Source organism: Rousettus aegyptiacus, unplaced genomic scaffold (assembly GCF_014176215.1).
Source record: "Rousettus aegyptiacus isolate mRouAeg1 unplaced genomic scaffold, mRouAeg1.p scaffold_m13_p_11, whole genome shotgun sequence".
NCBI lineage: Eukaryota > Metazoa > Chordata > Mammalia > Chiroptera > Pteropodidae > Rousettus > Rousettus aegyptiacus.
Window position 1 is genome coordinate 22,463,881 of NW_023416286.1, and position 26,544 is coordinate 22,490,424.

At 32.5% G+C, this 26,544-nt stretch overlaps 1 protein-coding gene across 3 annotated transcripts in view; it reads left to right on the forward strand.

The window, feature by feature from the left end:
* The window catches only part of TUSC3 (tumor suppressor candidate 3), a 151,864-nt gene that overhangs the window by 117,532 nt on the left and 7,788 nt on the right, over nt 1-26,544 (forward strand). For all 3 annotated transcript variants that reach the window (XM_016129725.2, XM_016129734.2, XM_016129745.2), the window contains exons 7-9: nt 4,074-4,137; nt 17,466-17,540; nt 20,978-21,068. In XM_016129725.2, coding sequence (XP_015985211.1) covers nt 4,074-4,137; nt 17,466-17,540; nt 20,978-21,068 — 230 coding nt within the window. The remainder of the gene's footprint in view (nt 1-4,073; nt 4,138-17,465; nt 17,541-20,977; nt 21,069-26,544) is intronic.

A 26,544-nucleotide genomic window follows, 5' to 3' on the forward strand; every position in this document is an offset into this window, starting at 1 on the left:
CTGATAAAGTAGTATTTACGAATAATTCTTTTTGATTTTGGTTCATATGCCCTAAAAAGTGTTCAGTGGACCGGACAAAAGAGGAACATTTATATTAATGGTTTGTCAAATTATTTGTCTTCCTGGAAAAAAAACAGATATGTATCTACTATCAAAGGACATTCAAATTTTCTTCTTGACTAGTCATCAGATCTGCAAATGCATTATGGTTACAAATGCAAGTTAAATATATATTTAGGATTAAATTATCATTAACTACTAAAATCTCTTATCAAAATTAGTGAAAATGAGAGAGGGAAAGAATATAAATGAACATCATGCTAAAGCTATAAAGGAATTCATTACTTATTACTTCTATAAGGAATTTTGAAATTACATGCATCAGTTAAATACAGAATTTTAAGAAAAGCTTAAAATTGTGAACCTTAGTTCTGTCTTAATTAAATCATTGCATTGCTTTATATGGCTGCTTAAAGTGAAAGATTCTTTCCTAGGATCAGTGCTTAAGACCTCTGGAATGCTTATTTGTCATTTTCTGCTTGTGTTTGCTTGTATTGGCTTTCAATATTTGCCAAAAATATATGTCACAGCTTGGTAGACAAAATATGTTCTCAAAGTTTGAATGTGTAAACTCATGAGAACATAGTTTTTGAAGTTGTTTTTTTGTTGTTTTTGTTACACTGGATCCTCATTGCCTAAATCAGCACCTGGTACATAATAATTGTTCAATAAAAATTAAATGAATTTTAGTTTATTAAATCCTGAAGTCTTTTGTAGTATCTGGTCTTAAAGTGATTTTGATAACTAAAGAAGATAGACAAAAGTCAAATGTTAGTACAGGTTCCTGAATATCATCTTTATATCATTTCAACACAATAAATTCACCTGTGACAATAAAGTTAATTTCTGAATGGCATTTAAGTATGCTCATCTAATGTTTAAAAGATAAAAAATTGTTTTGGAATAGAGACTTTAAAACGATTTTTCCTTGATTATTTTTGATTACCATAGGTACTGTACTAATGACTTAACATGGCTATCTTATTTGATTTTTAGGACAGTATTTTGAGGAATATTTTCCTATTTCTATGAAGCATGAGATATTTGAGGTTAAGTAATTTGTTCACGATAACACAACTAGCAAGTAGCAGATTAGGGATTGTCTATGAGCATTTACGGCATACTGCCTCATATATACAAAAAGTAAATCACAAGTGTTACAGATTTGTTGCAGTAAAATAAGCCTCTGAGGACCAAGTGCAGAATTTTTTAAGTTAGCTGTTGTTTGTTTGTTTGTTTTTAATTAGATAGAGATATGTAGGTTCTTTGGCATTTTAAGGAAGCAAATAATAGATTGAATATTTTTCTAACATATTTGAGAAAGAATTGAAGGGTTCCCATAATGTAATGATAGAATCTGATTAGCTTTAACAGGATTAGTCTGATAATTAGACTATAGGGTAGCAGAGGGGAGAACAAAGGAGGCTATTACAATAATCTAAGCAAGAGATAACTACTTGGACCAGACGGTAATATGATATAATCAATCAGGCTTCTTTGCTAGGGCCTCCTAGAAGTGGTAACAAGTGGTTAAATTTGGAATGGATTTTGAAAGTATTTTCTCAGTGATTGGTGATATGGGAAGGAGAGAAAAGACCGAGTCCCAGGTTTTGGCCTAAATAACTGGAAAAATTAAATTGCTCTTTCTGAGTTAGAGAAGCACATCATAAGTTTATTTTGACCATTTTGAGTTTTATACTTCCAAGTGGAGTCTGTTAATGACTATTAGATTACAAGTGGAGGTGGATACATATCAGACCAATACATGTCTAAAATGACTGTGCTGGAGAAATAAATGTAGGAATCATCAGTATAGAAATGATAATTAAGGTCATGGGATTGGATGAGAACACCTAGGAAGGTTAAATATAGAGAAGAAGCTTAAGTCTATGTAGCTCTGAGTTACTCCAGAATTTAGATAGGATAATGAGAGGGAACAGCCACAGGGCCTGAGGAAGAGGAGCCAGTAAAGCAGGAGAATCCAGAGTGGCAACCTAGAAGTCAAGTGAAGAAAATGTTATAAAAAAGGAGAGAGTGATCACATGCAGCAGTCTTCAGATCGATCAAACAGGACTAAGATATGACCATTGACTGGATTTGAAATGTGGAAGTCTGTTGGTAACTTTGACCAGAGAAGATTCAGTTACTTAAACCAAAAAGTTTTGAAACCACTCACATAGAAAATGTCTGAATTTCTTACTTCTCTATTTTTTTAATTTTAATTTTTATTCATTTATTTATTTATTGCCTCTAGCACCTGGTCTTCTTAGATGGTCTCCCATCCAAGTACTAACCCTGCCAGACCCTGCTTAGCTTCCAAGCTTGCTTCTCTAAATTTGTGATTCTAATATAGACATACTACTCTGTAGTCATTATATAAATCTAGGCATACTGTTCAGTATTATTATATTCAAATAATTTAGTCATATAAATGTTGACTTACTTTAATGGTCAACATTTAATTATGTGATTGCCATGTAAAGCTTTTACAAAATGTTTCGCTTGATTTACTTCCTTCTGATAAGTGTCTATAATATGGTGGAAAAGGCGCATACCCTGGAGGTCGTCAGACCTAGGTTTCAGTCCATATTTCACCAATTACTAATTTTGCATGTTAAGCAAATTAGTTAATTTCTCTAAGTCCCAGCTTTCTCACTTGGAAGACAACATGATAATAATTTTGTGTGGTTGTTAAGATACGATGGGATAATGTATATGAAGCATCGGATCAAATGTCCAGTAAATAACAAGGTAGTATATAGAATAAGAGCTCAGGATCTGAAATTAAAGAGACTTGATTTCAAACCCCAGCATTTACATATACTAGATGTGAAAATTGGGCAAGTACCTTCACATCTCTAAAACTTCAGTTACCATATCTATAAAATGGCTGTAATAGAAATACCTACCTTGAAGGATTATTAGAATTAAATTAGATATTGCATATAAAACATTTAAGTGTCTTACAGAAAATAAGAATAAATGGTACTGTTGTTACTAGTACTTGGCATGGTTGTATTTACTAATATCCTTGCTGGTATAATTATTAGAATAATAAAACCTTTATTTCTGACTGAGGGTCTTAGTTTCTAACCTGACTTTAAGTGATATCGGACATAGCTTATAGTGTTTATGTTGTTTTGCCTACACTATTTTCATTCATTGCTAATGTTAAAAACCTTAAATGATTAGCTAGCAACTAAGTATTGTGATTTTCAAAGCTGTACTTATCTCCATATAGAGATATTACAATAGATAATGTCAAATTGAGGACATTTTTATATCATAGGTATTATTTTTTTCTCTAGAATTTTTTTAAACAGAAAAGGACTATTATTTAAAGCAACTGTATAGCAAGTAATTTTCATAGAGAGATCAATATTTGAAATACTGTGAGGGTCAGTTTTTTTAGAAGCAAAATATACTAAATGGAGAATTGTGTCATATTTTCTATAATTGGTATCAACTAATACAGGTATTACTAGCTATGGAAAACTACATTTCTCATTGAGGTAAAAATTATTTTCATAATTATATCTTGCAAAAGTCAATTAAAATGCTCTAAGGATGTGAATACATTTATATAGTTATATCCTTATTTTAAAAACGATGACAATGAGGAAAAGAGCGGTTTAACGTCTGATGGTTCATTTTTGGTTTGTTTTAAAGGATGAAGAATTGGCACACTTAGTTCTAATCTGTACCATATGCTATCAAGTACATTTTGCAGTAACTCGAAAAATCATTACATCATGTGTATGTTTTTTCATCAGTTAAATTTACTTTGATAGTAAGTTGCTTTCTACAGTTTACAATATCAACCACCAATATTTTCATCTCTTATTTACAGTTAATAATTATTTTATGTAAAAGAATTATAAACAGCTTCATAGAGTTTTCCATTTTTTATCTTCATGACATAAATAAGACTACAAAATTTTTTAAAAACTACCAAAAAATATGGTTTTCCCCAGATTGTAATTTTTGCTTCTTTGTCTTATTTTGTTTTATAGAGCTACATTCATGGAAGCAGCCAGGCTCAATTCGTGGCAGAGTCACACATTATTCTGGTACTGAGTATCCTTTAAAATATTGATGGATTGAAATAGACAAGCTACAGTGTGTGCTATCTACTTAATTTTTTTTTTCTGATAATAAATATCAAGACTGTAAGAGACATTAAAGTTTAAACTTTATTATGTGACTAATTTCCTAATTTCTATGCTGATTACTTATTACAATATAATTTTTGTTTTTATTCTGAATCATTAACAGGCTATAATTTTCTCTTTCCCTGGCTATTGAATTTCAAAGTATAGCTTTTGTTGTGCATTGATTTTCTCTGGGTAGAGTTTTTACAGAGTTTGTATGGTTTCTCTCATGGGATTTTAATGGGGAGAAAAAAGTATTTTATAATATGTAAAGCAAGATGGAAAACATTATCTTAGTACATTATGTTTAAGGGATTAAATATTTTGATCAGTCAGAAAAGAAAGATATAGGATAGTTAGAAATCTCTTTGAAACATACTAGACTAAGTGCAATGAATCAGACAGATAATACAGTAGAATTTATGGTTTGGAGGTAGAAGGGTCAAGAAAAAGACATCAGGATAGGGAAGAGGTAAGGTTCAAGTGTCTAATTAAAAACAAACTGAATATAGAAGCTCCTGTTGGGTAAACAACTAGTTTGAAGGAACACTGATGTTTGAGTCTTCTGAAGGCTTGACCTTGGAAATGGAGCTTGAACAGTTTTAAGACTCCATTTTATATTGCAGGGGAACAAAACACTGTCTGAAACACAATGAGCAACACTGACGATTTTTAGTCCTTCCACCGTCAACCACACACACTTGGGTGCCTACATGGAATTGTGCATATCTGTAGCCTATTTCTTGCTTGCATTTATTCAATTACCCAATTGCTTTATGGCTTCAAAATTAAGAAGCTACTATGATCAATATTTTTTGTTCTAGTTTGTCTTATAGATTGGAATTAAAAATACCTATATTGAGTAAACATTGTCAAACTTTGTAATCTTCATCAGTAACTACCAGGTTTCTGTGTTTCAACTTTAATATAGTAAGAGATTAATACTTTCTGCATATTGGAAGAGTATTAGATGATAAAATGAAATATTTGTAAATCTTTATAGGAACATCTCCATATTAAAAAAGGTATGGTCAAGGCCATATTTACTCTTATAACTACGTAAATATATTTATTAAGCAAAATACATTTGTGTTAAAGTACTATAGTAAAAAACAGTATTTCTTGCAGGTAACTTTTTAACTCTTTATATATATTTTTCTATCCTGTTTTAATCTGTGATGTAGTATTTTAGCAGTACACTTTATTCAAAGCAGCTGATTTATTAAACACATTGATAGTCTGTCGCAAAAGGAATGAAACCTGTGTTAAGACCATCATGCCATTGTATGGCAAGAATTCTCCAAGGTTCTATTTCATGGCTCACTGACTTCAAGCTGAGATTTAGGATGCAAAGAAATTTCACAAGCAGTATTAAGCATATAGATTTTTAACAGTAATACCTAAAAGAATTAGAAGTCTCTATTCTCTTTGTTACCAGGAATCATTTGCTGCTTTATTTCTTCTGTTATTTTTATTTTACAGACATCTATGAAAAAGAAAATTTCTTGTAAAATAGTAGACTCATTAAAAAAGTTAAAAAGAAGCCCTTATGTAATAACTTCTGATCTTACTTTCCTTTGGCCATCTACTAATTTTTAACTCACCATGTATTTTTTTTGGAATTTCTGTATTATATCCCCTTATGCAAAAAAATATAAAGCAATAAATAAATTGTAGATAATTACTTTTTGTTTATCTGTAGAGACCATCTCTGCCTTTTGGTTTTCTCCTCCTAATTTAGTAAGCCAGATAATTAGATGCAATTGCTATATACAAAATTTTGAGGAAAAAAAAAAAAACACTGAGAAAGAACAGATGGAGTTGCTTGATGTCAGAGGTTACAGATTTATATATACTAAGAATAAAATTTTTCTCCCCATTAGTAGTGTTTTATTTTCTCAGTCCCTTATTTAGGAAGGAAAAAAGCACAATCCTAAGTAGGCTACAAGACAAAATTATATAAAAAATAACATTATGACATTTTAATATAGAAATGTGAACTCTCAGAAGACCTCATGTAATATTTTCTATTTTCTCAGTAAAAATTTCTTTTTCTTTCATTTATTTTTCATTCAGTTATGTTTCAATACCTGATGCAAATAAGATATTTGCTATTTACAAGAAAGTAGACTGATAGAAAATTAATTATAATTCGGCATGCAAATACTATATTCAGTGTTCGGAATAAGCAAGGAAGGAAGGAGTACCTCAATACCTAGGAAAGCTGAACTGACTTTTTAGCTTGGTTTTGGTACAGTAATAAAAGAAGTTTCCCTGAGGGAGGATGAGGGAGGGAGAATATTCTGATAGAAGGTACAACAGATGCGAAAACATAAATTGAGAGAGAATATTCACAAATTGTGAAGAGGAGATTGATGAGAGGTTACTTTGGCTGGATAATGAAAATCTTCTCATGCCTTGCTAAGAAATGTGAACCTTATCTGAATTCACCTAGATACAATCTATATGTGCCAGTGGATACAGGACACATGAGTTCTAGAATTGGCTTTACTGTCAACTATATAAACTGTGACCTGTCCTTTAATTCCCCACATCTTTTAAATTCTGGAATCTCAAGAAGATAACATGAAAATAAGTGTCTGTTGGAAGTAGATGTGCTCATATAATAGGCAAAGGTTATAGTAGCGATAGTAATAATTTAGAAATATATCTGGTCTTATAAAGGTCATGTTTGCTTTTTCTATGAGAAAAAACATTTGTTTTACATTTATTATGAAAGTATTTTACTCCACATTTGTTTTCAATCTGTAATAGAGAAAAAATATTTCTTTAATTTTAATGTGTTATATCTAAGGAGAAACACATTATAGAAGAGAATTAATGATGGATGCAAGTTGAAGATAATTTTAGATTTAGATCCCTTTAAGTCTGCTATAATGCAATTTTTTTTCAACATCTATTCTCATTTATTTTAAATTGACAACCCTGATACTCTGTAGGAACAACAATAAACTTAACATCATGTGCAATTGAGAATGGATTATAATGTTGTCCCGCCCGCGGGACCGGTTATTTGGTGGGAGAACCGAGGAGAACCCAACCTAAAGAAAAGAGGGGTAACACGGACGAGAGAAAAGAGTGGAGGCAAGACAGTGTTCTGATCAAGCCTCAAATTTTATTCTGAGCAGCAGTTGCTTTTATACAGGAAATAAGAGAAAGGGGTAGGGCTGATTAGGGAAAGAGGAGTATATGGCATGATCTGATTGGCCAGCTGGTATCAGCGTCGTTCTGTCCTGCGGTTATTGCGGCCTCCTGTTGCTTAGTTAGAAGGTGCTGAGTGACTTATGCAAAAAGAAGAACAAGTTCTTTCTGGCTACGTGACCTTCCTGGTAATTTATAATGGCGGACCTCTAGTCTTAAGATGGCTCCTGACATAATGTAATGCAAATGTATGTTATTTGTTCATTGGTATGCCCAGTGCTTCTGGGTATTGTATATAATTTACAGGAACAGCAGCTTCTGCTTTATTCAGGATCATGTCAATATTTTGATTCTTTAAGCAGTAAGATGGTAATTGACAGATCAGCAGAGAAACTATAGAGCATGCACAGTAGTTGAAGTATATATTGCTACAGATGTGCAAAGTAATAGATGAACTAGATTAGGTTGTGTGTGTAGGCATAGGCATTAACAATCTTAGAACAAGTTTCAGAAATATTACAATTTATTCATTACATATATACATTTCTTACTGTATTTTAATGTTGGCACTCTTCAGTAAGGCACAGTGAAATGGCTACAGCCATCAGTTTATAGGCAGAAAAGCATGTTATTCCAGAGTTAGACATAGAACTTCTCAGATTTGTAGGGACTTTCATTAGTTATTTAACCTTCTACCCAATGAAGTCCTGCACATCAATTCTAACATGTGATCATCTAGCTTTTTTCTGTCTCTATCTAAAAAATTCAGTTCTCTATCTAAAAAATTTTGTTAATTTTTTCTCAAATGCTAAGTATTATATAGGGTCTTTTTAAATCACAACTGTTATGGCTTCTTCGATACTTGGAACTTAAGCTAAATAATTCTCAATATCCAAAGGCCTTAAGTTAAAAAGTTATCTTTAGATAAGAAGGAGGATTAGCAAGTTTAAATCCATTTTGGTTTAATTCCTATGTCTTATAGGCCTCAAGTTTAAAGTAGGGTTACAGCTCATTACTTGGTAAACCTTAGAAAATTCAGTTTGCAGGAAACATTCTGAAAAAAAAAATAACACTTATTTCCTGACCCTGCTTTCTAATAAAATATTTTACCTTGAGGTTTTACACAACCTGTATCTAGTTATCCTTTTGCTTTAAAATTTCTACTTGGGGGTCATATGTGCAAGAGTTTACTAAGCTTTGCATTTCTTTATTTTCAAGTAATAACAAAGTCAACTCCTTTTCAGATTTAATAGTTTATAGTATCTTTAGTACAAGTTTATATCCTCTATAGTAAGGATTGGCAAACTAGGACCTGCAGGGGCTAAATCCAGCCTATTATTTTTATAAATAAAGTTTTATTGGAACACAGCCACACCTATTTATTTATATATTGTTTGTGATTATTTTGCACAACAGTAGACTTCAGTAATAACAATACACCATACAGCTTACATGGCTGAAAATATTGACTTTCTGGCCCTTTACAAAAAAAGTGTGCAAACAACTGCTCTGTAGGGTATAAATAATAGAAAACAAAACCCCACAACCTTATTACCCCAAGACAGTTATTAACTTTTTCTTTCCCTGCATTATTTGCTTTTAAAGATATGTTTATATTGTTTATGTACATTTTATTTTCATTTGACATAATTATTTTTATGCTTAGCATAAAGATGTTAAAATAATTTTGTTCTTTTACTCCTCATCATTTTCACCCAATCTTGTGATATCATCCTAGTTCATTTCCTTTATGCTTTTTTGGTTTATAACTTTCACTCACTAGCTTTGTGGTTTTGCACAAGTTATTCTGACCTCTCTGGGCTTCAGTTTCTTTATTTGCTGTAGACTGATGATGTCAGTAGTTGATAATGGGTAAGTCAGTGAGCAAAACAAAGTTCTGTCTTTGGGGACTAACATTATAGTGATGAGAGAAAGACAATGCCTACATAAAAAAGATAGAATCTGATATTTCTTTCAAAAACACGTTTTTCATAGAGAAAAATAAAGGATAAAAGAAGTAGAGAGGTTGGTGGCTTCTCTGATATCATCTGAGCAGTGAGTTATGTGGACATCTTAAGAGAAGAGCATTTCAAACCGGGGAAGAGCAAGCGCAAAGATTCCTAGGCAGAGGGGTTCCTATGTTGTTGGAAGAATAGCTAGGACAAAAATAAGAGTAAAAAAGGGCAGAAAAGTATAAGCAGTGGGTCAGGATGCAAATCATGTACTGTCTTGAGGCCATTTTTAGGTCTGCGTGACATGGAAAGCTATTAGTGTTCTGAGTAGAAGAATGACATTGCCCAACTTATTTTAAAAAGCAATATTCTTTAAGACTTAGGGGTAGAAGTTAATTTCATAAATGTGAAACAATAACCAGAATTCATAAAGGAAAAGATTAACAATTTTGCCATATGAAAATGAAAACCTTCTGCATGACAAAAAAATAAATAAACAGAGCTGGCTCAGTGTTATGGAGGTGTGAGCCATTTCTTTTTTCTTCCCCCTTTGATTTACAACTAATTGGACATATATAACCAAACAAAAGTACCTCTGCACAGTCCGACAGGACACCTGGGAGATTCACGCACCTGTGTATCAGAAAAAGTGGATAGAACCTCAAGGGAGACTGCGGATCCAAGGAAGTTAGTGAGCCTTCCCCACCTGCACTTGTCAGTCAGAAAAAGGTAATCTGGAGAGTGCAAAACTGGGTTGACACTTACGGAAAGACATAGAATGTGTGGTGGTCCAGCCAGCCTCAATAGAAAACCAGGCAAGCCATCACTGCTGCATTGAAACAAGCTTGGAGGAAGTGGTGAGGGAGAAACATGCCTAGATGATCCCCTTGCCCAGAGCAACACTGCCACCTACTGGGATGTGAGAGGAACACCAGCTACATCTTTCACAGAAAAAGTGGAAAGCAAAAGTGGTTGAGGGGGCAGATGGCCCAGCAGTGCAGGTTGCAGCTGAAGGAACCCGTTTCTCTTCAGCAACTCCCTATCTCCGAGGAGAGACCCTAATGATTGAGGTGCGGGGAGAGGAAAAGGAGGGAGACCAACAAGAACATCAAAGGGCATTGAAGGAACATGTTTCCTGCTGTCTGCTCCAGGATTTTAAGAGAATGACTGCCCTGGACCATTGGGATTCCTCCCACTTGAGGATCCCACTACTTGCCTGAGGGTACTTCAAAGCTCAAGATGCTGGACCCAGACATTCCCCTCACTCCTCTGCCACCAGCTTCTTGTCATGTCAGCTTTTTAAATACTTGTGTTCTCCAGGGTAGCCACAAGGGCCAGCTTTAATAAGAAAAAAAAAAAAAAAACATGCTGTAGTGCCACCTTCTGGAAAATAAGAGAAAGGTTTCTAATTACTGAACTGTAATGGCCTACTGAATTCTAACAGTCAAAGTAATTAAAGGTGTGTGCTACTTCACACGTAATGGCAGAGGCACATTTCATCAATACTATGAAAAGTCACAGTAATATGATATCACAAAATGAAAATAATTCTTCAGCAACCAAACCTGAAGAAATGGAATGTTGAAATCTAAAATAGCTGTTACAAAGAAACCAACAAGCTACAAGAAAACTCAGAAAGGCAATTCAGTGAACTCAGGATTGAAATTAATAAATAGAAGTTCATCCCAAAGAGACTGATAAAAAAGAACCAAACAAATTCTGAAGCTTAAGAACTCAATGCATGAGATGAAGAATGAATTAGAAAGCATAGAAAATAGGGCGCATCAGAGGGAAGAAAGAATAAGCAGTTTAGAGGATAAAAATTTAGAAATGACAGTTGGAAGAAGAGAACTAAAATTTTGAAAAAGTGAAAAACTCTATGAAAGCTATAACATTTTATCAGACAAGCAAATGGAAGAATAATTGGCACACCAGGAGAAATGAGGAAGAGAAGGACAATTTATTTAAAGAAAGAATAGCTGAGAACTTCCCAAACCTGAGGAAGAAACTAGACAAAACAAACAAAAATAAAACCTTATGAATTCCAATGTAAAAACCATCAAACATCAATAAGAAAGAATCTTAAAGGCAGCCAGGGAGGAAAAGTAACCTACAAAGGAACCTAAGAGGCTATCAGGAAATATTTGAGCAAAAAACTCTTCAGGCTAGGAGTAAGTGGAATGATATATTCTAAGAATTGGAAGATAAAAATTCCCAGCCAAGACTACTTTATCCAGCAAAGTTATCCCTTAGATATGGAGAAATAAAGGTTTCCCCAGACCAAAGCTGAAGGAGTTCACCACACTAGACCTGCCTTGCAATAAATGCTGAAAGGAATTCTTCAAGCCGAAATGAAAAGGTGCTAATTAGTGACAAACACACACAAAATGATAGTATACAAATCTGATAAATTTGATGAACACAATTAGAAAACTATATAAGAATAATATATTAACCACTTTATAATATAAAGGTTAAAGGTAAAGAACATAAAATAATTAAAGCTACTATCATTTGTTAATGAATTCACAGCATAAAAGGAGGTAATTTGTGACATCAAAAATATAAAGGAGAATAGTGAAAAGGTTGAACCTTTATAGAAGAATGAAGATAGTCTTTTTCTACTGATAGAAACTTATTAGATATTATATGTAAGACTCATGAAAACCACAAGCAAAAATCTAGAATAGAGACAGGAAACATTTAAAAATGAAAAAAGACTGAATAAATCACCATGGAAAACCACAAATTTACAAAGGTAGTTAGAAACAGAGGGAAAGGAATGGAGATACGAAACAACCATAATGGTTTTAAAAGGTAAGATGGCTTACATAGTAATTATCACACTAAATATAAATGGATTACCAATCAAAATGCAAAGTGGCTGGATGGATTTAAAAAAAATAGGATCTAGATTTATACTGCCTACAAGAGACTCATTTCACCTCTAAAGACACACATGGCCTAGAATGAAAAGATGGAAGAGGATATTCCAAGCAAGTAAAAAACAAAAGAAAGCTGAGTTAGCCATACTTAGATCAGACAAAATAGATTTCAAGCCAAAAATGGTAATGAGACAAAGAAGGTTGCTGTACAATGATAAAGGGCTCAGTACATCAAGAAGATATAGCAGTCATAATATATATGCACTCAACATCAGAACATTGAAATATATTAAGAAAACACTAACTGATCTAATGGGAGAAATAAACGACACTATAATAGTAGAGGATTCGATATACCACTGTCAGCAACGGATAGGTCATCCAGATAGAAAACCAACAAGGAAATGTTGGAATTGAACCATCCTTCAGAATAAGTGGACCTAACAGACAGACATAGAACATAACATTCAACAACAGCAGAATACACATTTTTCTCAAGTACACAGAGAACATACTCCAGGATAGATTATATAATAGAACACAAAACAAGTCTTAGAAAATTTTAAAAGACTGCAATCATACTAATTATCTTTTCTGACCACAAAGTATGACACTAGAAATCAACAGGAGAAAAGCTAAAAAATCTACAAGTTAATGTGGAAATAACACACTTCTGAACAACCAATGGATCAAAAGGAAATCAAAAGGGAAATAAAAATATCTTGAAAAGATAAAAATGGGAAAACAATATAACACACTAATGGGATGCAGCAAAGCAATTCTGAAAGGAAAGTTATATTGATAAATGCATACATTAAGAAGTTAGATCTCAAGTAAACAACCTAACTACACTTTTTAGGAACTATAAAAAGAACAAATTAAGTTCAAAGGTAGCAGAAAGAAGGGATTAATAAATATCAGAGCAGAAATAAATGAAATAGAAACCAGAAAAACAATAGAAAGGTCAAGGAAACTAAGAGCTGCTTCTTCAAAATGATAAAATTGACAAACTTTTAGCCTAGACTAACTTAAAAAAAGAAGAGTCAACTGATACTACAGAAATATTTAGGATCATAAGAGACTTCCATGAACAATTACATGCCAACAAATTACATAACTTAGAAATAGATAAATTTCTAGAAACACGCCCCAGCAAGACTGAATCAGGGATAAAAAGAAAATCCAAACAGACCAATAATGAGTAGACATATTAAATCTGTATTGAAAAACCTCGCAGGACCAGATAGCCTCACTGGAGAGTTCTACCAAACATTTATAGAAGAATTAACACCAATCCTTTTCAAATTTTTCCGAAATTCTGAGTAAGAAATACTTTCAAACCCATTCTGCTAGGCCAGCATTACTGATACCAAAACCATATAAGGGCGCCTAAAGAAAACTATAGACCAATATCCCTAATAAATATAGGTGCAAAAATTCTCAACAAAATATTAGCAAACCAAACTTAAGAACACATTAAAAAGGATTATACACCTTGATCAAGTGAGATTTAGCCCTGGAATGCAAGGATAGCTGCACGTACAAATTAATACATATCTAACAATAAGGGGGGGAAATCACACGATTATATCAATAGATGCAGAAAAAGATTCGACACAAATATAACATCCTTTTATGATAAAAATCCTCAACAGACTGGCTACACTTTCAAATAATAAAGATCATATATGAGAAACTCACAGCTAACATTATACTCGATGGAGAAAAATTGAAATCTTTTTCTCTGGGAACAACACAAGGATGTCCACACTCAGGACTCTTATTTAATATAAAATCAGAAGTCCTGGTTAGAGCAGTTAGGCAAGACAAAGAACTAAAAGGCACTCACATTGGAAAGGAAGAAGTAAATTTGTTGCAGTTTGCAGTTGATATGATCTTATATAAAGAAAATCCCAGGCTCAAACAAAAAACTGTTGGAACTAATCAGCGATTTCAGAAAAGTTGTAGGATATACCATCAACAGTACAGAAATCAAGTTATATTTCTTTACACTATTAATAAAACATCTGATGGGAAAAAGTAATTTACCCTATTCACAATAGTGCAAAATTAGTAAAATACTTTGGAATAAATTTATTCAAAGAAGTGAAAGATCTGTACAACAACAAAAAAAAAACCAAGATTTTGCTGAAAGAAATGGAAGGAAACACAAACAAATGGAAAGACATCCTGTGCTCATGAATCAGAAGAATATTGTTAAAATGCCTTACTTCCCAAAGCCATCTACAGATTCAGTGCAATCCCCATCAAAATACACCAAATGCAATCTTCATAGAAATAGAAGAAATAATTGTAATATTCCATATAGAACCAACGAAGACTCCAAGTAGCTAAAGCAATCCTGAGGAAAAAATATAAAACCAGAGGTATCACACTTCCAGATTTCAAACCATACTATGAAGCATAAAAACATTATGATACTGGCATAGAAATAGACACATAGACCAGTGGGGGAAAAAATAGTCCCAAATTAAACCCCTGAATATATGGTCAGCTAATATTTGACAAGTGAACCAAGAACACTCAGTGTGGATAGTTTCAACAAAACTGGATAAACACATGCAGAAGAATGAAACTAATCCCTCTCAATCCCATCTTACACCAGTCACAAAAATTAACTCAGAATGGATCACAAACCTAAACATAACATCTGATACTATAAAACTCTTAGAATAAAGCATAGAAAAGAAGCTCCTTGACATTGGTGTCGGTAACGATTTTTTTGGATATGTGACCAAAAGCAAAATTCAACAAATACGACTATATGAAATTTAAAATCTGCACAGAAGAAACAACAAAATGAAAAGGCAACCTACAGAATAGGATAAGTGGTTAATATCCAAAATATATAAAGAACTCATGCAATTCAAAATAATTCAATTAAAAATGAGGAAAACTAAATCAACATCACTAATCATCATCAAAGTGCAAATTGAAACCACAATGAAATATCACTTCATACCTGGTAGAATGGGCATCATTAATTAAAAAGATGACATAACAAGTATTGGGAAAGTTGTGGAGAAAAGAACCCTTGTGAACTGTAGGTGGGGATGTAAATTACTGCAGCTACTACCAAAAAAGCAGTATGAAGTGTCTCAAAAAATGAAAAATGTAACTACTACATGGTGCAACAATTTTATTTTTAATTGTTTATCCAAAGAAAGTGAAAGCACTAATTTAAAAGCTATATGCACCCTCATGTTTATTGCAGCATTATTTACAATAGCCAAGTTGCAGAGACAACCTAAGTGTATATTGATGGATGAAGAAAATGTGATATGTGCACACACCACACAGAGGTATTCAGCCATGAAAAAGGAGGACATCTTGCTATTTCCAACAACATAGGTCCCCCAATGGGTAGATCTTGAGCACATCGTATTAAAATAAGTTAGGCACAGAAGACATGTACTTTATGACTTATATGTAGAATCTAAAAAAGCCAATCTCATAGAAACAGTAAAATGGTGGTTATGAGGGGATGGAGCTGTTGGGGGACAAATGTTCAAGGATACAAACTTGCGATGGATACTCTATGCACTCAATAGAGGTCTAATGGACAGTATAATGAAGATAGATAATAATGTACTATAATCAAACTTGCTGAGAGTCTAGAACTTATTTTAACCTCAAAAAGGGAAATTACATGACATAAAAGAGGTGCTAATTATCACTACAATAGCAATTATATTACAGTGTATAAATGTATCAAATAAACTTATTGTATACCTTGAATTTATACAATATTATATGTCAAATATATTGTTTTTTAAAAGAAAAAAAATAGGCTTCTAGTGCATAACCATTAAAAGCAAATGGTCTTTATGCTCATATAGCCTTGGCTTGAATTCTGGCTCTCACACTACTTAACACCTTGTCCCAGTTATTTAACATCTGTAAGTTTCATTATTCCAATTTATAAACAGTAAAACAGTATCCACTTCACAGCATTGTTATGGGGCTTAATGAGAGAATTCATGGACAGCACTTAGGCCAGCTGTCTGCACATAGTTGCTTCTCCCGTTTTCTGCTAGGAGTTTTATAGCATTTGATCTTAGTTTAAGTCTTTGATTCATTTAATTTTGTATACTTTATTTTCCCCAGAAATAGCAATCATGCCATTTTCCCCTTGATTTTATTAATGGAATTTCAGAAGGTATTTAGCAGATGGAGTCATAAGATTAGTATGTTTTATTTGTCATATCTACATAAAGCCATTTCAAAATGTCATATTTTGAATATTTGCAAAAAATATGTTGGCATAGATAATCTAAAATTCTATATGAATTTAGTAGATTGGATATGTATATTTAAATGTGTGGATTAAAATCTGTGCATGAATGTAACAAGGGTGTCATTGCCAGAGAAGGGCGGAAGGGGATCCTAGCGTGCTCTTGCTGAGGATCTGCGTCAGGCACGTCTGTCTGTCTGCTGCAAAGAACTAAGCAGGAGACATTCCCTACATGCGAACAGGTTGAATGAAACAAACATTTAATTCTTTTTGTTATTAGCAATGCCCTAAGACTGTGGACCCAAGGGAATTTATATCAGTAGATTGTCCAAAATACCTTAAGAATAATGAATCCTTAAAGTCTACAATCATAGTGGTAGTACAAAACATTCATTCTCTTACATTATTCTTTCAGGCCATTACTGCATGACTGAAACTAAAGAATTTAGCAATTACCTAAATTCCAGTGGTTTTCAAACTGTATCATGGGTCTCTAGAAGTTTGAAGGGAGTACGCGGTGTATAAGTGTGTTGAGTGGGGTAATGACACTGCACAGGCCTGGGAGCGGCCTTTTCTCCTGTGTACATTAGGCTTCCAACCAACATTGGTTTTCAGTTTCCAAAGACAGTTTTAATTGTCGATGATTGCCAATGAAATGTATTCTTGTGACTATAACTAGTGCATGTTTTTATGTACAATGTGAAATATCATTATTGGTTTTAAGTGTCCATGTAATTCATATATGCTGTGAAAGTCCTGGAATTTAGAACATTTCAATTAGACCTTCAAAACCTCATAAATTAAATTTTAGGTTTATATTTAAAAAATAAAGAGATTTAAATACACGATAAATGATAATCTTATGTTAAGAGAATAAATTGTATTTACCTCTGTGTGTATTTGTAATTCAACTGTCTGGAACAGAGCACATTATGATCAGATCTAGGAAACTTAATAGATTTTATTTGCATCATTTCTGTTTCCTTGACAACTACTATAGATGCTGCTATCACCATGGGGATGGTTCTTCTAAATGAAGCAGCAACATCCAAAGGAGATGTTGGGAAAAGACGGAGTAAGTCTCTGTTGGTATTCTGTAATTTTGTTTACATCTTAAGATTCATTTAAATCAAATGGGAAATGTATAAAAGTCCTTTGTAAACACAGTTCTAAAGAAATGTTCTGGTTTGAGGAAGTTTGGAGTGTGTTTTACTTCTATTTCTTGGATGTCTATGTGCAAATACTTAAAAATATATATCTTCCGAAAAGGGACTGGGTGATTTTCTATGAAACTGCACATGCAAGAGAGCTGCTGTTTGCCCTTGTCAGGGGTGGCCTCGCCCATCTCTGTTGAATCTGTCGTCTCTGTGGTAATGTCCACTCTTCGGGGAGAGATGGAAAGTTCTGTGGGGAGAGTCTTAGTGATTTTATTGGTAAATGATATGTCCCCTGTGTCACAAGATTCAGGTATGCATTCAAAGATTGTCTCAAAGAAATGTTTGCATATGTTTTATACACTGAAATACAATACTTTCTAGTTACTTCCTAACCTTTTATCAGCATTTTAAAAAGGAGCATATCTCGATCCTAACTTTTCCAGGGTTTATGTCTTTTCTAGTGATATTCCAAGGTTAACAGTTCCACCAAGTTCCAGCATTATGTTTTTAAGCAAGTTAACTGTGATGAAACTATTTTTCCCAAGAGGTTGTAGAAAAAAAAAATTGTGTAACATACACATTTTGGCAGGAAAGACACAAACACATGGGAAAAATTTTCCCTAAGGAGCATAGATTAGGAAAGTACAGAGGGCTTTAAATTCAGTATTTCCTGTCACAGACCTTTTTCTAATTAATATGAAATCCCTATGTAATTTTATGAGTATACCTCTACAAACCTATAGTTAAGATTTTTCTCAATAGGCTTTGCTGTGTGAACCCTTTCTAAAACTCAGAATTTATGTATGAGGAGCATAGGTGCCTGAAAAAGACTAATAATTTATTAAAAAGTTTAAAACAAAAGACATTTCTTTATGGAGTATTAGGATGATATGTATGTAAATACATCATAGTAATTTCTAAACCTTAAGTATCTTAAATGTCGAAATGTTTTGTGTGTAATATACCATTTAGTTTATTGATTTTCCATGATGCTATCTACACACTTTTGTAAAGAAACTACAGAAGAAACCAATGTATTACTTTGCTCAGTTAAGCATTATTCAGAATATCATTTTGATATGTCTTTTGAATAAACAATGTGATGCTCCTGAGATTGACAAATAATGTTCATGAGGACAGTCCTTATGTGATTATATATTTTTCATGTCCTATCATACCAAAGTAAATAATAGTAAGAGATAGTTATCAATTTTTTAATCTCACGATGTCTATGATATTGAGTTTATAAAATCACTACTACCAGCTTTCCTCTCGGTAGATATTTGTATATACATCACTTCAACCCCTGACCCACTACCAAATTATTTGTGTGTGAGAGAATGAGGGAGAGAGAGAGGTGGCAAGGGAGGGAGGGAGAGGGGAAATATAGTTTTAAATTATTCCTTTTTGATTCTAGTATGATTTTTATATTTGATATAACGCAACTATTATGATGATTATTGTCTAGGTCAGAATGCTTTTGTGTCATTATAGTATTCTCTCCTTACAAGTATGTTATCTTAGATGGACTATAGTGATTAATTTAGTGATTATGAACTTCTCACTACTCAGTTCTTTCCCCTTCCCTATATATAAGTACTTGAATTACATTATTTTGTTCCCCTGCATAGAATCAGGTAATAAATATATCATTTTACATGATTACGTATTTTGAGCCTCATTTCCCATTGTGCATAACCAAATGAGGCTACTAAAAGCAACAAGGGGTGAAAAGTTTTTATTCAGCTTCCAAAAAACAAACAAAAAAAAATTTAATAGAGGAAAGAAAGAAGTGTTTGATAAAAATACCAGATGTGGGAAGGTATAAAGTAAAACATCGTGTAATTAAGTTAGGTTAATATGCTATATTTAGTACCAAGTGTCTGGCATATTTAGATATTCTACAGTTTTTTAAAAAGATGTTTTTCATATTTTGATATTCAGCACCTTTTTTTCCTTTATTTTCTGCCAATATTCATTTGAAGTTCAACTGTATGAGTGCTGTCTGAAATGAAATGTCATGGAGGCTGTAATTGAATGCTGTTAAGCACTTACAACTTCTAACAATTTGTGCTCAAAACAGAGAGAATGATATTCCTAGAGTTGAATGAAAACTGACACAGATTTCTAGACCATATTTTGAGAATACCATACCTTATCTACTACTTCCTGATTTCTACGACTGTAATTAGGTCTCATATACTAGAAGAACTTTAAAAATACATTTATCATTATAGAAACATAGAGAACTGTTTAATTTTTCTTGTTTTCCTGCCTTAGTATATTTAATCTTTTTGTATTATAATTTTTCAGTTTTTTAAGAATTTCCTGAACTAATAAAAGGATACGAATATAGTACAAATGTTTTAGTCTTAAGAAATGTTTAGATATTTTTAAAGAGATAACTCTAATTTCTACTTATTTATAGAACAGATTTAAACAATTTCTTAAAATATATTTTTATTTTATTCCAAACATCTGCATTTAATTGGCTCAGATTTTTAAGCATTTAAATATTATAAACATCTATATTTATTTTACTAATAATAGCAATGAATCTTTTTAAATTAAATATCTGGAAATATATATTCAAATGTATTAGCATATTTTAATTTTATATGATGTATAAATTACTCATCTACTTTAAAGATCTAACCATAATAAAAAAAAAAAAAAAGGGAAGGGGGAAAATAATTTTTATATTGCTAACACGAAATATTGAAAACCTAGAGCACAGCACATTCTACTGTAACATATGCTCCTGTTTCATTGTTAAAACAAGATATAATTCTTGGACACTATTACCTGCTCTTTAGGGGAATTTTCTCCCCCTTCGACTCTTACAGAGTCTATCTCACTCTCCAAGCTTTTATTTCTAATTTTCTATACCCTATGATGAACAATTGTAAGTAACAGGCTTTTACTGAAGCAATCTATAATTATATTTCTTTGTAAATATTTCATGGCCCGGAAAAGATAAAATTATATTTAGCATTCTAATAGTGCAAATGTCTTTGCTAATACAGCCAATGCTTCATAACACAGGCTGATAATCTTGTTTGTTATCACATACTTTGGCTTATTATCCTCCTGGGGCGTTTTAATATTTGTAGTAGGCACTCTTTAAGAAAACAACCAGAAGACTTAGTCACTTTGTTGTTTTTATTTCTAAAATAGCACATTTTCATTAAGAATATAGAAAATAATGAATATGTTGTATTTTAGATTACCTGACTTAAATCTGTATGTGCCATGAACTATTAAATATAAATATACTGTAATTAAGTGCATTTTAAAAATATAGGCATATGGGTTACCTGTGTCTGGACTAATTGTGTTTTCTGTCTCTTTCTAGTAATTTGTCTAGTGGGATTAGGCCTGGTGGTCTTCTTCTTCAGTTTTCTACTTTCAATATTCCGTTCCAAGTACCATGGCTATCCTTATAGGTAATATCATTATACTTATGTGATTGTTTATTCTAATAGTTAAAAATAAAAACAATTTAAAGTGGTTAATCTATATTTAAGGATTGATATAAAGTAGCTAACTCAATTGCCATGAGCACCTGCCATGTGTTCATCATAGACTATATGAAGAAGATAAAAGGTGTGGTAGCTGTTCTGAAGCAGAGTATGGTTTCATTTCAGTGATACCTATTTTATATATATGTGTGTGTAGAGATTTGTATATATACATATGTGTGTACACATACACATGTAACAAAATAGGTTTTAAGCTTTGTGGGATTCATCAAAATTATTTTTTTCTTGGTTTATCTATTAAGATTTTGACTTCGTTTGCAGTTATATATATATATATATATATATATATATATATATATATATGATCTACCATTCAGCATCTAATAAAGTTTGCATCATCTTTTGATTTCCGCAAAGTTTTAGCTTTTTCAAATAAGAAGGGCCACCTTGAAAGGGAAAATTAAATGATAAAATCTCTGGTAACTAGAATTTGTCATAATATCTTGTAAGATTTTCCTCAATATACTGTCATGATTAGAGGTGAGAAAATGCTGAAAATTCATTCTGAGACCACATTGTTATACTAAAGCACAATTGGTGTACCAGATTATACTTGGCCATTTTATGAATTAGGCATAGGTTCACTTCTTGAGCATATTCCTTCTTCATCTTCTTTTAAGGGAATAAATGTTCCACTTTCTCTTTCTCTAGGAAGTCCTAAAAGCTTAAATCATCCTTCTCTATGGTGAAGTAAAGGCCCTATATTTCCTTTCTCAGAGATTTTGGAGACTCTTTCTGCTGAGTTAATATAAGCAGTAATATAGTGATATAAAATAAAATCTCATCATATTTCATGTCTTTTCCACATGGGAGCTATGCAGTTATTTAAGAGAATTTTTTCCACATGGATGATGGCAACAATATATGGCTTTATATGGGGGGACAAAACTAATCCCACAACAAGGAGATCTGATTATGGGGCTATAATGGAAGAATAAGACTCTTCAACCCTAGCTCTCTCTTTTTGTATTTGTATTTCTCTCTCTCTTTTTTTTTTTTTTATACAGGATGTCAAAAAAAAAACACTAAAAAATTAATTTACTTCAATCTACAAGCACTTACAATATGTCGAAAAAAAGATCTATTTTTATAAAAGGTAAATTATAGTAAGAGCTGTTGTGAGATTCTTAAACCTTATTTAGTTGACAGTCAGGAAATGGAGAAAGGTAAAGAGAAAATTATAGCTTTTCTTGTATATCAGAACACGTAATCATACCATAATATCATTTCCTATCTAGATTGTTCTCTGACATAGCAATGTAATGAGTAGGGACAATAGAGAAAATTAGTTTTCACTAGTTTCATTGAATAATGTTATATTTGACAGCACTATTTTTGTGGTAATATGAAGAATTTTCAAGTTTTTACTTATTTTTCCAAGGAGTAGTTGTCATTCAGTATAAGACTTTTCCAGTACTCTGGTTCTTTACCAGGAGCGGCCATATAAATCAACCAGGGAGCTTTTCAAAATACATATTCTAGGACTCACCTTAGATATACTTAGTAATCATTTCTGAACCAGAACACATGCTTATTTTATTTATCAATGTGGCATTGAACTTCTTTACTATGTAGGCAGCCCACTCCCTTGTCAAGGCCCCCACTAGGCTAAATGAGGAATGGGCTTGCCATCAGCTGGCCTCATGGGGCTGGAATGTAAATGAAATCTTATATAAGTCAGAGATGGAAGCAATATCCAAGAGTGATTTGTGACTATGAAATTTGACATAAATGAAAACCCTGAGGAGCTGCCAAGAAACAGAAATGAACAGAGCCTAGCAAAGGAGTTTGGGAAACCAGTTGTGCTGAAAGAGTGAGACGTGGCACTGTGGAGAGATGGACTGCAGGATCCTGGCTCTTCCAAGCTCTCTTATCATTTGCAACTAGTGCACTGTCCAATTCAAATCATTTTTTTTTTAATTCAGTTATCTGTTTCTATATCACTTAAGAGCTTTCTAATATTTCTCTTCGGCCTCTTAAGAACTTTTGTTTGTATCCACTTTTCTATCTTCTGTCTTTTCCATGGATATAGTCATTCATTAAGCTTCCATAAATCATTATGGCACTTGTGGATAGATCATCCCTCTCTGATCATTTATAATCAAATTCTTTTACTATGTCAGATATATAGTATATATGTTCCTTTCACTACATTTATAGCATCCCTCTGAACTAACAAAATACGATATAGGGTGGGGAGCATTAAGAAAAAAAAATACCAATTTTGCATTTGAAAACATTTATTCCCTTTTATTAGTCTAAAACATGGGTATATACTAAAATTACCTTAGTAATGGTAGATACTGCTTTGGATTTTGTTCTTATTTCATTACATTATTTTTCTTCAGTATAAGTTTTTTTTTTTCTTAGAAATGTTATCAATTTTCTTGTGAATAATCATGGTAATAAATAAATTATATACATCAAGGATAACTGTTACTAAAAGGGCTGCAGAAAGCATATACCAGAGATTTGAATAAACCCTGAGCTAAATTCTAAAACCGTGACAGTACAGGGAAAAATATGCATGTATACAACTAGTCCAGAGGAGGAAAAGCAAACATGATGGCAGAAGCAAGAGTAGGAGAGGGAATAAATGAAAGAAAGAAATAATCCTGAAATAGCTGAAAGGTAAGATGTTAATAAAGAAGAAAAAGAGACTTTTTCCCATGGAATTATCCTGTGAGAGAGCTTGGTCAATTATTAACATAGCACCACATTCTTAAAGAACATTGTGCATTCCCAGAAGCATTTATCGGTGGCACCAGCATTATGGTACTTGACAAAAAAGAAAATGAACAAACAAACCTCGCTCAGATAAAGGCAGTTTGTAGGGAATGAGAAAATGAGATGCAGCACAGGACACCATCATTACAGGAAGAGGAAAACTTGCAAAACGTATTCCAGAAGATGTGCCCTGGCCTGAGTACCTCTGAAAAGACGTTTATGGATGTTCATCTTCAAAAGAGAGTTAGGCCCTAGTATATGAATCATAAACCCTGGGGACCAAGAGCCAAATCAACCTAATCATTTGTGACAGACACACATTGAAGTAGGCTTGCAAAAGAAAAGTAGAATAGTTTCTCATCGAAGACCATATCCTTCCTTGACTCAGATGAGCTATGAGGGCAAATATACATTTTTCTTTTAGAAATCTCCCACTTCTACCTACTTTAGATAATACTTGTACTTTGGATAAGACCCTGGAGACTGCCCAGAGAAAACGCATATTTGATCATACCACCATCTACTAATTTAAAAATCACCTTTAGTCAGGGGCTTCAGCTCCAAGGCCAGAGTACTTTTTTGGGTGTAATACCTCTGACTTTTGGAGCCCTCGATATCTGCAGGTTTCTGTGAATTAAAACTTTTGTGCCAAGAAATATCACTAATACACAGAACTGTGTTCAAAATTATTTTTACACTGTTTTTTTATTCTTTTAAATTGTTTAATCTGCAACCTTTAGTTTCTTCTATATTGAGTGTTCATTTTTATTTTCATTTTTATTTTCATCTTTAACCTCATAAGCATTTATGCCCTTCATATTTTCTCAGTGCTTTATACTATTTTTTTTGTCAATCTATATGCTGAAGGGGATACAAATCTACTTTAAAGGTTTATTCTATTCCTTAATCCTCTCCATTTTTTAGTCTTAAGGATTTTTTTTTCCCTTGCAATATGTTTTGTACCATCACTAAATTCTTCCAAATTGTTTTTTAAGTTTCATTAAGCAAACTTCCTGATTGAAATCCCTGATCTACTTGTTACTGTTTTTCCTTGGACAGGTTACTTAAGTTTTCTAATTCTTGGTTTTCTCATTTGAAATGGAACAAAATGTGCATATTTCATTTGCTTATTATAAGGAATACATGAGAAATTGCATGTAAAGTCTCTTACACATAAGTAAATGGCATAGTATTAATGTTTGATGCTAATTTTTTTATTTTTATTTTCAATTACCATTGACATTCAGTATTATTTTATATTAGTTTCAAGTGTACAACATAGTGGTGATGATAATTATCATTAATTCTGATATAAATAATTTAAGCTCATTTATATTTAACCTGCTTTTTTCTAACCAGGATTTTTCTTTATATTCAAGATTAAGTAACTGCTCTTTTATATTTGCATGATTTAGTTGAGTGAAAAACAGCTTTTCCCTGAACCTTTTGATGAATTTAATTGGACTCCTGAGTCCCATGAAACTACCAGTGAAACATCAATATTATTAAAATTTGATCTAATTACCATCTGAGCTGTAGTTGAGAAGAAATTTTTTTTCTTCAATAGGAGCATTGAATTTATTTTGTATATTAAAGATTAACTTTAGGATTTGTCCCATTTTCTAAGAGCAAAGTGCTAGTAGCAATACATGATTATCTTCACTTATGAGTACTTTCCCAATATTTTTCACTGACACACTTTGACTTAGAAAGTTTTCTTCAAAAAATATTTATAAAAATATTTATGACATTAAATCTCTAGTAGGAAAATAACATGAAACATTCTCTTAAACTCTATCAATCACTTTGCTTCATGTTTATAAGACTCTTTAGTTATCTTAAAGGGGTAGTGTGGTATAATGGAAAAATAATATTTAGAATCAGAAGACCTGAGTTCAAGCTCAATGTATAATTTTATATATTACGAGCTCTGGCTCTGCAGTCACAGAAATTTAAGTTTGAACCTTAGATCTTCACTTTACTAACATTGGAACTTGGAGTTAGTTAATTTTTCGGTTCTCATTTTTTCTTCACCTCTAAAATGGTGTTTTTATGGGGTTGGAGATAGGCTCAATTGTTCGATTTGTCTCATTATTTCTATGTCTTTTGCCAAAATAATTTAGCTTTGTTAAACCTGTTCCTTCATCTGTAAATTTGGTTAATAATACCTGTCTCAATTTTGTGGGGAGGAATTAATCAGTTTGTAGTGCCTCCAATATAGTATGTTTTCAGTAAGTGTTAATTACTTCACCTACTTGTTCTCTGTATTAGCCATTTTAGCATGATTATTCAATAGCACTCTACTGCATTACATTTTTCATTAAATATTCATAGGTAACAGTTACGTATTGAAATCCTTTCCATTCTAGAATATTATCAGGTTTTGTAGAGAATAGTTCTTGAAAATACCTTTTTATATCTCCGAAGTGCTACGTACATAGTAAGTGTTCATCATATACTGTTGAACTAATATTTACTCAAAAACATTTTTTATTCGTTTCTTATTTAAATGGAACAGGAACCACTAAGATAGAAACATAACAAAGGGAAGAGTACTGGTTTGCCACATTGTACACCTTCAAAAGATGGAATTCCCATTAAATGATACCCCATGGAGTTGTCAGGTGGTTCCACACACTAAAGGGTGTATGGA